Source organism: Staurois parvus, unplaced genomic scaffold, assembly GCF_062004578.1.
Source record: "Staurois parvus isolate SC_StPar_1 unplaced genomic scaffold, SC_StPar_1.0 ptg000220l, whole genome shotgun sequence".
NCBI classification, from domain to species: domain Eukaryota; kingdom Metazoa; phylum Chordata; class Amphibia; order Anura; family Ranidae; genus Staurois; species Staurois parvus.
Window position 1 is genome coordinate 1,379,312 of NW_028318016.1, and position 13,549 is coordinate 1,392,860.

Genomic DNA, 13,549 nt, shown 5'->3' on the forward strand with positions numbered 1-13,549 from the left:
TGATCTATGAAAAAGACTGCACCGTGTCTAGTGTGTAGTTCAGCACAAGGTATTCTTAATTTGTGCCAGGATTATGTTCTGGATACGTGTGTACATTTCATCATGTACACCATTGAGACCTGCAATACACCAACTAAGTTGTATTTTCAAGCACAGGTCAAATTGCAGGTCAGACTAATGTCAGATCAGTAATGTGCACAGGTCAAAAACTAGAGCCTATGTAGATCTCTATAGAAAGTAAAATCTAACTGAATTCATGTAAAGAAAAATTCAGCACTCTATGAGCATGGAATCACATTCCTGCCTTGAACATCACCACATCTGCCTGTACTCCAGTAGCCCCAATGCACCTTTGTGGCACATGCCAATCCCACTAACACACACCCAAAAACCCTTTTTATGGGGCTACTACATACTGTTTTTGAGGTTTTACTAGTCTCTGTTGAGAGATTTTTTTTCATTGTGTATTTTACATGGATTGGTATAAAGTACCCAGGGAGATTTAAGACTTTTAGACCTAGCAGTCTTCCTTTTGTTTTTCTCTTATGTCTTTTTTAAATTGGAGCTATGCTGTGTAATTTAAACAAAATGACAATATGGCACATTTTATTATTTAAAAATATTGTAAATTAAACTCCTATAAAAGTACCCACTTAATACACTGCTCAAAAAAATTAAAGTGACACTTTGAAAACACATCAGATATCAATGGGGGAAATTATCATGCTGGATATCTATACTGATATGGACTGGGTAATGTGTTAGGAACGTAAGGATGCCCCATCGTTTGATGGAAATGAAAATTATCAATCTACAGAGGACTGAATTCAAAAACCACCCAAAAATCAAAGTTAAAAAATGATGCAGCAGACTAGTCCATTTTTCTGAAATTTAATTGCAGCAACTCAAAATGGTAGTCAGTAGTTTGTATGGCCCCCTTGTGCTTGTATGCATGTCTGACAACGTCGGGGTATGCTCCTAATGAGACGACAGATGATGCCCTGGGGTATTTCCTCCCAGATCTGGACCAGGGCATCACTGAGCTCCTGGACAGTCTGAGGTGCAACCAGGAGGTGTCGGAGGGACCGAAACATGATCTCAAAGGTGTTCTATTGAATTTAGGTCAGGTGAGCGTGGGGGCCATTCAATGATATCAATTCCTTCATCCTCCAGGAACTGCCTAAATACTCTTGCGACATGAGGCCGGGCATTGTCGTGCACAGGAGGAACCCAGGACCACTGCACCAGCATAGGGTCTGACAATGGGTCCAAGGATTTCATCTCGATACCTAATGGCAGTCAGCGTGCCATTATCTAGCCTGTAGAGATCTCTGTGTCCCTCCATGGATATGCCTCCCCAGAGCATCACTGACCCACCACCAAAAAGGTCTTGCTGAACGATGTTACAGGCAGCATAACATTCTGCATGGCTTCTCCAGACCCTTTATACATCTGTCACATGTGCTCAGGATGAACCTGCTCTCATCTGTGAAAAGCACAGTGCACCAGTGGCTGACCTGCCAATTCTGGTGTTCAATGGTAAATACCAATCAAGCTCTATGGTGCTGGGCAGTGAGCACAGGGCCAACTAGAGGATATCAGGCCCTCAGGCCACCCTCATGAAGTTTGTTTCTGATTATTTGGTCAGAGACATTCACACCAGTGGCCTGCTGGAGGTCATTTTTTAGGGCTCTGGCAGTTCTCATCCTGTTCCTCCTTGCACAAAGGAGAAGATACCAGTCCTGCTGATGGGTTAAGGACCTTCTACAGCCCTGTCCAGCTCTCCTAGAGTAAATGCCTGTCTCCTGGAATCTCCTCCATGCTCTTGAAACTGTGATGGGAGACACAGCAAACCTTCTGGCAATGGCATGTATTGATGTGCCATCCTTGAGGAGTTGGACTGCCTGTGCAACCTCTGTAGGGTCCAGGTATTGCCTCATGCTACCAGTAGTGACACTGACCCTAGCCAAATGCAAAACTAGTGAAAAACAGAAAAGATGAGTATGGAAAAAAATGTCAGTGGCCTCCACCTGTAAAACCATTCCTCTTTTGGGTGTTGTCTCATTGTTGCCAATCTAGTGCACCTGTTAATTTCATTAACACCAAAGCAGCTGAAACTGATTAACAACCCCCTCTGCTACTTAACTGACCAAATCAATATCCCAGGAGTTTAATTGACTTGATGCTATACTTTGATTAAAAAGTGTTCCTTTAATCTTTATTTTTTTGAGCAGTGTATTATTGAACAGACATAAATCAGTATAAAAGCACATGGTAGTAACTTGATATGGGAAAAAGTGTAATTTCAGTACTTACTGCTCGTAATGCCATTAGGAGGTTAGAGTAAGAGAATATGATAGTACTAAGAGGCGTAACGAAGCAAGCCATGAATAAAGCCATTATATAACTGTTATTGTTTGTACCTCCGGAGTACCAGTTGGGTCCACATGATGTCCTCAGACCTAGATGAAAAAAAAAGTATTAAGAAAGGAGAACATAAGGCCTGCTGATTTGTAAAGACAAAACCGTTGAGCATAATAAATGCTACCTAATACCAAAATCAAAATGACCACTGGTTGGACACGGTCATCCATTTTGCTCCAAACCCCTCCATCTTGTATCTCCCTCTCCCAAATTAGATTCCTCCGATATCCCCCCTCCCTCTCTGTTGAGTGACATGTGGTCTGGATGATGACAGAGATCACAGGCAGCAAACTCATTGGGAGGGCGTCATGGCTATAAACCCCATTAGCTGGTGCCCCTATGGCTGCAAGACTCTTGCTTGAGAAGGGATCGTAAAGCCATAAACCAAGCCCTCACTGAGCTTCAAGACATTCCAGGTAGTCGTAAAAACAGACTTACATTTAAAAACTCACTTTTCCAGATAATTTTATATCTTCCAATTGGACATAATTACATAAACATGGAGCACATATATGGACAGCTCACTTTAACCACTTGCCGCCCAGCCACCGCATATAAACAGCGGCAGGGCGGCGCTCGTAGGCAAAAGCACGTTTTAAAACGGCTGCCTTCAAAACAGGTACCTGTCCCGTGGGTGTCAGCAGCGGGTCTCCGCCGCCGGGTCACGGACGGTTTTTACTGGCCGTTTTCCCGCGATGAGCGGTGATCACTGACACAGAGCAGGGCTGCATTGTTTACACACAGCCCTGCTCTGTGACAGTTCACCGACAAGCTGCAGAGGGAGAGAAGAGTTTCTCTCCCTCGATCAGCTCCCCCCTCCCTCCCCCCGTCCAGTACACACCCCCGCCCCCTAGTAAAACACTCCCCTTACACAGCAAATTCTAAAAATGTTAACCCCCTTCCTCCCCAGTGACATTAGTACAGTTTCAGTGGGTTTTTTTCACTGATCACTGTATTGGTGTCACTGGGGATGTCAGTGACCCCAAGTCAGTTCCCCCCCACTGTCAAAATGTCCGCCGCAGTCCCGCCATAAGTCGCTGGTCGCCGTCATATGTCGCTGATTGCCGCCATATGTCGCTGATCGGCGCCATTATTAGTATAAATAAAAATTACAAATCCCAGTATCTTTCCCGCCATTTGTAAACGCTGTAACTTTCACGTAAACCAATTAATTTACACGTATTGGTTTTTTTTTTAGCAAAGACATGTCGCAGAATGCATATTGGCAGAAATTTATGACTAAATTTGATTTTTGCATTTTTTTTTACTGGACATGTTTTATAGCAAAAAGTCCAAAATATTGTTTTTTTTCCTCAAAATTGTCAGTCTTTTTTTTTATAGCGCAAAAAATAAAAACCGCACAGGCGATCAAATACCACCGAAAGAAAGCTCAATTTGTGGGGAAAAAAGGATGTAAATTTAATTTATGTACCGTATTGCATGACCATGCAATTGTCCGTTAAACTAGCACAGCGCTGTATAGCAGAAAAATGGCGTAAATTGCAGTATTTATACCATAGATTGTAGACGCTATAACTTTCACACAAAGCAATCAATATACATTTATTGGGATTTTTTTTACCAAAAACATGTAGCAGAATACATTTTGGCCTAAATTTATAACCAACTTTGAGTTTACTATATATTTTTTATAGCTGAAAGTAAAAAATATTTTTTTTCTTCAAAATATTTGGCCTTTTTTTGTTTATAGTGTGAAAAATAAAAAGCGCACAGGTGATCAAATTACACCGAAAGAAAGCTCTATTTGTGTGAAAAAAAGGACGTAAATTTTGTTTGGGTGCAGAATTGCATGACCGCGCAATTATCAGTTGAATTAGTGCAGCGCCGAGTAGCAAAAAGAGGCCTGGTCATTAAGGGGGGTAAATCCTCAGGAGCTCAAGTGGTTAATACAAGTCGCCTGATATATTACATCCCCTAGCTGGCATATACAGGAGAGCAAAAAATTATATCTCCTTAACCATCCAAGCAGGTATGTCATATTTCATATCTAACCGTTCAGCAGATGCGTCTGCATATTACTCTACTAGTGGCCAGGCTGCTAAATGCACCGAGAATAAGGTATGAACCATGACAACAACTAGGAGAGTTTTTGGTTCTAGCTTGGGTCTCTGCTTGCAACACCCGCCCAAATGAGGCGATTGGTTCTCTGCTTCAGGGAGACACCCTGCTGAGTGAGAGAAAAAGCTAAGCTGAGTAAAAAGAAGTTGAAGATTCTCCCGTTTAACATCGGAACTAACTTTCAGAGATAAGGCATCCTTTTGGCTCATGAAACCTGATCTGCTTAAACCAGGATGTTTGGAAAGTACTTTACCTCCCTAAATTCCTTTCTGTTATCTCTTTGTTGTGTTATTGCTCTCTGTATATTTATATATTTATTAGCTACATCTCTTTCTGTAAATATTTTTATTGCACCCTTTTGACCTTTTAGTAATAAATCTTACTTTCTGAAAGTGTTGAACTGTTTCTAAAGCTCTTTAATGCAAACTAAGAATCCCTGCCTCTGAAGAGCGCTACTGTGTGTGTTTAAACCTCTATATATCCCTGCCTGCGGTGACAGTGGTATACGGATGATTATTCAAACATCATAGTGTTATTGCTAATTTTGCCGAGTTTCCTCTTTCTCTGTACAAAAAGGAGGTGGTGCAAGTATGAAGGGTTAATTGCTTAATTAACCTGACTCAGTAACAGTCGCTCTCAGGCTGCAGGTACGCAGGTTGTGGTCCATTAGCTGGAAAATCTGTGTGCAGGGTGCAGCTGGGAGTGGCATTGTTACGCACGTGACAGCGCTGTTTTTGATCGGCTAGTCCTTCGGTCACGAGTTTGGTGGGAAGGGCTGGGGTCTGACGCCGCGATTGTCACAAACACAGGATTCCATTAATCAAGATCATGAGTTACATGCTGATACCCTTAGGTTAGGACTCTTCTATTATCAGCAATTCTCAATTTTTGCTAGTGTCCTTAGGTGATAGCCACTACTGAGAGCAGGGTTTTGGCTTTTAATTTTTGCTTTCTTCTGGAAGACTGGAAGATTACACACTGTTCTTCATGCAGAGAAGTCCTTTCTCCCTCTAGCTACATTTACAGCAATTCTATTGAGAGAGAATATAAACACAGGGGTGGGCTGCATGGTGACTGATCATTGTGATAGCAAATCAGAGGCTATCACAGCAATCAGGTGACCCGTAACTGGAAGTCCTAGGTCCCGATCGTTAGTACGGGACCTGGGGCCCACATTGAGATCCTAGTCTCTGTGCTGTGTGTGCGCTGTGCGGCGCCCTCCCAGCACAAAGACAGGTATGTATATCTGCGGCCGCACATAAAAAGACCAAGTTCAGTAGGGCCGCATATATGCGTACTGTCAGTGGGAAGGGGTTAAAGGATAAGTTCACCTTTGGAACATGTTATGGGTGGTACAGGCAGACAGTGTACTGAGAGTCTGCAGGAGCCTAGCATTACACCTGTGATCTGCTGATCACAGGTCCAATGCTTTACAGGCTCCAATGTAAAAAAATATTTAATGCATATTTTTTGTACCTGCAAAAAGATGTGCATTTATTATTATTTTTTTTTTATAAAAGGTGAACTTATCCTTTAAAATTGCACAAGCCCATGAAATTATAAAAAAAAAATGGTACCCAAAATTATCCATGAGGAACGATTAAAAGACTTTACTGGTTATCAGTTTAGAATTAATGGAAGTCTATATTCTGCATTGTATGATTAAGAAATAAGGATTTTTGATTTTTGCACCTGTAAAATCATTTCCTTATAGGACACAGGACACACTGTCCTCTGTCCTGGCTTATCTTCCTTTGAATTAAAAAAAAATAAGATTGCTTGGAATGGGAAGGGTTATATAAGCTGTCCTAACAGCTTTGTTTGCTAGTGTCCTCACCTGAACGTGGCATCATACAACCCATGGTTTGAAAAATGTAAGCATGTGTCCTGTACTGTACTCCAAGAAAAGGATTATACAAGTAAGTCGAAAAACTTAGTTTACATCATTCCAGCTGTTTGCATTGATTTATAGAATAAACCTACATACTGTACATATTGTAGGAGACTTTTATGCAAAGTAATATTCAGTGTCACTAGTAAGGCTTAATTAACAAAGTCATAGTGCAAAGTTTAAAGTACATGTCATTTAGAACAACCATACAGCAAGTATTTGTAAGTGCACTGACTTATAAAAGGTGAAAGCTGAGTGGATATAATAGGATACTGCAAGTCCATGTCACCAGTGAACTTTGTATTATTTGTTTTAAAGTTCTCGAAACAGAGTACAATCTTAAAAGCTTCTAAACCCAGGACCCTGTATTCACTATATCTGGTCTCCCACAGTACACAGAACATGGAAATGCAAATATTTTAGTAAGTATAAACTGCTAAATACCTTTTCTCATCAGCAGTTAGCGCAGTCTTGTGACTTCTATCAGTGTCCAGCCGAGCACTGGTTAAAGCTTGTAGGAGGAGTTTTCATTCTGCCCTAGAAGGATGCAGGACCCCTGACCTATGTCTGGACAGTGCTGATTGGTCCTGTGCTGATCACATGCACTCTCCCAAGAAAGAACAAAAACCTCTATAGCAATACACACCAAACTGAGCATGTGCAGAGTGACTCCACATGATAGGTCTCATTGGGAGATAAGAGGGGGCACTGGAAGAAGGGGAGGATCAGAGAAGTCAGGATCAAACAGCGTTTTTACACAATGCAGAGGATTAACCCCCTAGGTTCTTCAGTGAGTATTGCAAGCGTGCTTTACTGCATATACAGACTGATTTTACTGGGTTTAGTAACACTTTAAGAGGTTATCTGTCATATACCCGATACAAAGTTTTCAGCAGCTTAAAAACAGTTGGCATTCAGTATTTGCATTAGACACAGATAAAACATAGGTGTTTTGCACTGTGCTTATTTTTAAAATCCCACCAGTTTGCAAGAATTAAATATTAAATGACCTTTGTTAGTAAAAAAAATTTAGCTTACCTTCAGGAACATAGCTGCACCAGCCAAACAAAGGTGGAGATGTCCATATGCTAGCCCAAATCCAGGTGAATGAACACCCCATAATAGCATGTTTCTTCTGAAAACGGAAATCCCCCATGGGTTTACAGATTACTAGGTATCTTTCAAATGCTAATATTGCAAGTGACCAGAGGCCCACAATACCTACAACACAGAGAATACGCTATATTAGTGATGCAATGGAAAGGCTAGCTTCTCACTGTGTGTTCATCCAGATCACTTAACAACAAAGATGTTTCTTCCTGAACACTTTTGGGTGTATCTTCATGAAAATAACCAGTAATTTAACACATCTGGTACCATTTTGTAGAAATCTTCTGTTTGCAATTTCCTTTTATATGTATTTTATCATATATATATATATATATATATATATATACACCATATTGCCAAAAGTATTGGGACACCCCTCCAAATCAATGATTCATGTGTTCCAATCACCTCCATAGCCACAGGTGTATAAAATCAAGCACCTAGGCATGCAGACTGCTTCTACAAACATTTGTGAAAGAATGGGTCGCTCTCAGGAGCTCAGTGAATTCAAGCATTATACCATGATAAGTTGCCACCTGTGCAATAAATTCATCCGTGAAATTTCCTTGCCACTAAATATTCCACGGTTAACTGTTAGTGGTATTATAACAAAGTGGAAACAACTGGGAACAATAGCAACTCAGCCACGAAGTAGTAGGCCACGTAAAATGACATGGTCAGGGCATGCTGAAGCGCACAGTGCGCAGTAGTCTGCAGAGTCAATATCTAAAGACCTCCAAACGTCATGTGGCCTTCAGATTAGCACAACAACAGTGTGTAGAGAGCTTCATGGAATGGGTTTCCATGGTCGAGCAGCTACATCCAAACTTACATCACCAAGTGCAATGCAATGCCCCAACCGGACTCTAGAGCACTGACTGCATTGTGCCAAGTGTAAAGTTTTGTGGGAACAGTTTGGGGATGGCCCCTTCCTGTTCCAACATGACTGTGCATGAGTGCATAAAGCAAGGTCCATAAATACATGGATGAGCGAGTTTGGGGTGGAGGAACTAAAAGCATTTCAAGGTATAGCATTGTCTATGTAAATGTAATTTACAGTACAAGTAAACCAGTTATAGACTTACCATAGGACTGTCAGTGACAGCAGAAATGGCTTGCCAATGTTTTGCTACTGCACTATAGCCAAATGACAGCTATAGTGCAGTCATCCAGTTCTGCGAGGACATCATATGACATCCTCCCAGAACGTGCCCCCCGCACGTCCCCAGCTGTGCGCAACCGGCACTGTCTGTGATTTGTGCTTTGGACACAGATGATCACATGGCATGGTAAAAGGCCAATCACAGTGCCCTTTTACCTTGTGATCAGCAGTGTCCAATCACAGCTGACCACCTTGTAAATACACTTGCCAATTTTTGGCAGTAAGTTCCTTATGCTGTGACAGCAGGAAAATACTGCTGGTAACTGGCAACTGTCAAAGCACACATCTGCACACATAATCAGGGCACTGATTATCAGTGCCCTGCTTATTAGTGCAGCCCCAAAAGTGCCCAACAGTGCTGCCCATCAGGTCCCAACAGTGCTGTCAATCTGTGCCCATTAGTGCTGCCAGTCAATGCCACCAGTCAGTGCTCTTCAGTGCTACCTATTAGTGCCCATCAAGGCCACCTATCAGTGCCCATCATTACTGCCTATCAGTGCAGCATTATCAGTGCCGCTAATCACTGCAGCCTCATCAACGCAAATCAGTGAAGGAGAAAAATTACCTGTTAAGAAATTTTATAATAGAAACAAAGAAAACTTTTTTTTTTCAACATTTTCGATCTTTTATCATTTATAGGGTAAAAAATGAAAACCCCAGTGGTGATTAAATACCACCAAACTAAAGCTCTATTTGTGTGAAAAGAATTATATAAAATTTTATATGGGTACAGTGTTGCATGACAATGCAATTGTCATTCAAGGTGCGACAATGCTGAAAGGTGAAAATTCCTGCCTGGGAAGGAAGGGGGATAAAGTGCCCAGTAGGCAAGTGGAAAAATAAGTATACCTTATGGCGCCACTCCAAGCTATGGATGGAAGGAAAAGGATCACCCCACTGGTAAGTGAGAAGAGGGGAGCATGAGTTCGTGCGATTCTAGTGTCAGCCAATACAAGTGAAGGGATGGACGCTGCTCAACCGACCCCAGGAGTCCAATGTTAAAAAATGGTCTCAGTCGCCACATTGGCCATGGCTTCTGACATGTTTCGCCCCACCCACCGGGGCTTGGTCACAGAGGTCCAAGCCCCGGTGGGAGGGGGGAAACGTGTCAAAGGGCTAAGCCAGTATGGCGGCTGAGGCCATTCCTTAACATTGGACTCCTGGGGTCGGTTGAGCAATGTCCATCCCTTCACTTGAAGTGGTTAAAGAAGCATACAAACTGTACTTTGGTTGTAAGATCGGTGGTCAAGACAAGGCCTCCTCACATTTGTTGTGCAAGATGCACTGTCAATTTTAGAGTTTTGCTCAGGGGAAGTCAATGCCATTTGCTGTTCTGATAATATGGTGAGAACAGAATGATCACATGACACACTGACAGACTGTTACTGCTGTCTAATGTCACTGGTTTCTCTAATAAAAATAAGAAACCAATTGAATACCCAATCTGCCTTCAGTCGTGAGACCAGTGCCACATAATGACAATCTGCCAGTACCAAAGCCTTTAAAGAAATGGAGCTTGGACTAAACAGACTAATATGCTGCAATACAACAGCCAGGCATGGACAATGACAACGATCAGGATTTTGAATTGTGTGGTGAGCCTCATCTCATAGCATTGTCAGAATTAAATAACTGCCAGGTACTTAGGTTTATCAAAATCAAAAGCAGAATTACTGGTTTTAATACTTCAAGGGTGGCATTCACTATCACCAGGTAAGAAAATGTATGTCTTTCAAAGTTGCCAAACTAATTTAACAAGTTTCTTTGCAGTGACTGACAACCTCGTTCTCTGTACTTACAGACTGGCGGTTCGTTCATATCTTTAGGTTGTGAGCATAACCTAATTAAATGGTGTCTCTTTATTGATTCATCAGTGCTTAGCCTCAAGGCTCTTTTTGCGCAATGGCAATGTGCACCCATCGATACATGTTGGCTATGCTGCAGACGTGAAAAAAAAAACACAAAATCATGGAAGTGCTGTTGAAGCAAATCCAGTACATCAAGTACAACTCGAATATCTGTGGAGATTTAAACATAGTGGCTCTGCTGCTTGGAATGCAGCCTGGCTATACTAAATACTGTTGTTACAAATGCGAATGGAACAGCTGTACAAGAGAGTCGTAATATATTAAAAAGAAACAGCTGCTCCAAAAGAATTTTATTACAGGATGGAAAAATATGGCAAACAAACCACTAGTTGACCCAACAAAGATATTTATGCCTCCACTTCACATAGAACTTGGACTGGTGAAACATGTTGTGAAAGCAATGAAAAGGGGGTAAAGGTTTTGGTTATTTTGAGACATTTGTTTATATAAATAACTGATGCCTAGATTAAGGAAGGCATTTTTGTTGGTCTACAGATCAGATACATCATGAATGACAAGTGGTTTGAAGGTCTGTCTGGGCCACAGACAATCACTTCTAGAGCATGCAAGAATGTTGAGAATTTTCAACAACAGAGCACCAAACTTTGTTTAGCTGGTTGAAAACTTCTTACAGCATACAAGACTATGACATGTTACTAAAGATTCATTTTCTGCATTTACCCTTTTTTCCTGATATCTAGATGCAGTAAGTGCTGAACATAGATAAGATGAATGGAAAAACAGTATTAGGGAAACTGGAATCTATCAATGCTGGCTGACTATTGATGGACACTGCAGTGAGATGAACCAGACATTGTGTACAAATGAAAATCAGCAGCAAAACAGTTTTAGCCCTGTTGAACTCATGCAGTTTATCAGAAACACAATGCAATTAAATATATTATTGTGATGGAGGTGTGGGTGGAACAGAACACACAGAGAGCAGGAGTACACACAAGGCTTTTATTTAAAGGCAGGGATAGCAGAGTTCTGGTAAGCAAAGGGCTAAGTCTGTAACATGAGACTGGCACACAGAAAGGATAGCAGAGTTCTGGGTTAAATCCGTAACACATGGCTGAACACACTACAGGGATATCAGGACTCCCGTAGACAAAGGATTAAGTCCGTAACACAGGCTGGGCACACAGCAGGCATGGTACAACTCCACCAGACAAAGGGTTAAGTCTGTAACACAGGCTGGGCACACAGCAGGGATGGCAGAACTCCAGCAGACAAAGGGTTAAGTCCATAACACAGGCTGGGCACACAGCAGAGATATCATAGTTCTGGCAGGCAAAGGGTTAATCTGCAGAAGGAATTGGAAACACAGTAGGAATGGACAGGGATCCAGCACAACAGAGGTGATAAGTCCTTGGCACTAGGTAGCACTCTAGTACAGCAGAGCTTAGTTCAGAGTCAAAGAGCAACAATCTGGGCTTATTGAGTAGCAGGCCACAAACTGCTACAGCAGGAGCACAGGGCAGCAATTCAGGGACTCACCAGTGGCCTCAGCAGAGGAAGTCTAGGCATAGTGACATGGAGAAGGAGGTCCAAAGGGCAGAGGTCCTTCAAGAACGTCCTTGAAGGGTTGTGTGTCCTGGCTGCAGCTTCAAGGCCACACAGGCAACAGTTGACAGAAGAGCAGAAGGTAGAGGTAAGTCCCAGCATCCGGAAAGGCACACAGACAATGCAGAACTACAAGTCATAGCAGTGCAGAAAGCAAAACACAGCCCATACAGAACTATCTGTCTCAGCAGTTCAATGCATCTTCAAGCAATACCTGCAGCCATGAGCTCCTCTGTCCATCACTGACTTAAGCTGTGAACATTCTGACCCTTTCTGCCAGCATAGGGACATTATATTGTCCCTTCAATTCAACCAAATCTCAAGCACCCAGTGCCGACACATCTGGCTTTTTCCAGCTGCAGGACACCGTGCTGCCTATGCCTCCCACTGAGATCGACCTAATCTCCCACCCCCAATGGGGCACAGGAACTCATAGATTTTAACTACTTGCCTATTGGGCACTTTCATGCCCAGTCCAATTTTCAGCTTTCAGTGCTGTCGCACTTTGAATGACAATTGCGCGGTCATGTAGTACTGTACCCATATGAAATTTTTATAATTTTTTTCACACAAATAGAGCTTTCTTTTGGTGATATTTAATTGCCACTGGGTGTTTTATTATTTGTACTATAAACAAAAAAAGAGCAAAAAATTAGAATTTTTTTTTTCTTCCTATTATAAAATTTTGAAAACAGGTAATTTTCTCCTTCACTGATGTGCATTGATGAGGATGCACTGATAGGCTGCACTGATGGGCACTGATAAGCAGCACTGATGAGGTGGCACGGATAGGAAGCACTGATGGGCACTGATAGGCCGCACTGATGAGGAGGCACTGATGCTGCTGCACAGATATACACCAATGATGGGCACTGATAGGCGGCACTGATGGGCACTGATAGGCGGTGTTGACTGACGGCACTGATGGGCGTAACTGCTCGGTGGCTCTGCTGGGCAGCACTGATGGGAACTGGTGGGAGGCACTGATGGCCACTGGTGGTTGGCACTGCTGGGCACCGATCATCAGGGTACTGATCATCAGTGCCCTGATAATTGGTGCAGATGTCCTCTGTGTCATTTGCCGGCTATCGGCAGTACTTTCCTCACGCTGTGAAAACGTGAGGAATGTGCTGCCGATAACCGGCAACTGTATTTACATTGTGATCTGCTGTGTCATTGGACATAACTACTCACGTGGTAAAAGACCGCTGTGATTGGCGTTTTACCTCATGATGTGATCAGCTGTGCCCATAGGGCACAGCGATCATGGAGAGCGCCGGGTGCGCTGCTGGGGGCGAACAGGAGGGCACATTCTGGGAGGACGTCATATGACACCTTCCCAGAACTGGACAACCGTGCTGTAGCCGTCATTCGGCTATAGCACAGCTGACAAGTGGTTAGTTAAGCAGACAAGCTGACTGCTTGACAGACTTAATTTCAACAAAACAC

The 13,549-nt window shown here is 42.5% G+C and overlaps 1 protein-coding gene across 1 annotated transcript in view; it reads right to left on the reverse strand.

The window, feature by feature from the left end:
- LOC149460852 (pinopsin-like) overlaps window positions 1–13,549 on the reverse strand; it is a 41,332-nt gene that overhangs the window by 6,586 nt on the left and 21,197 nt on the right. Inside the window, exons 2-3 of the mRNA XM_089679187.1 lie at window positions 7,433–7,615; window positions 2,317–2,462 (exon numbers count right to left, since the gene is read on the reverse strand). Of these exons, the coding sequence (XP_089535313.1) occupies window positions 2,317–2,462; window positions 7,433–7,615 (329 nt within the window). The remainder of the gene's footprint in view (window positions 1–2,316; window positions 2,463–7,432; window positions 7,616–13,549) is intronic.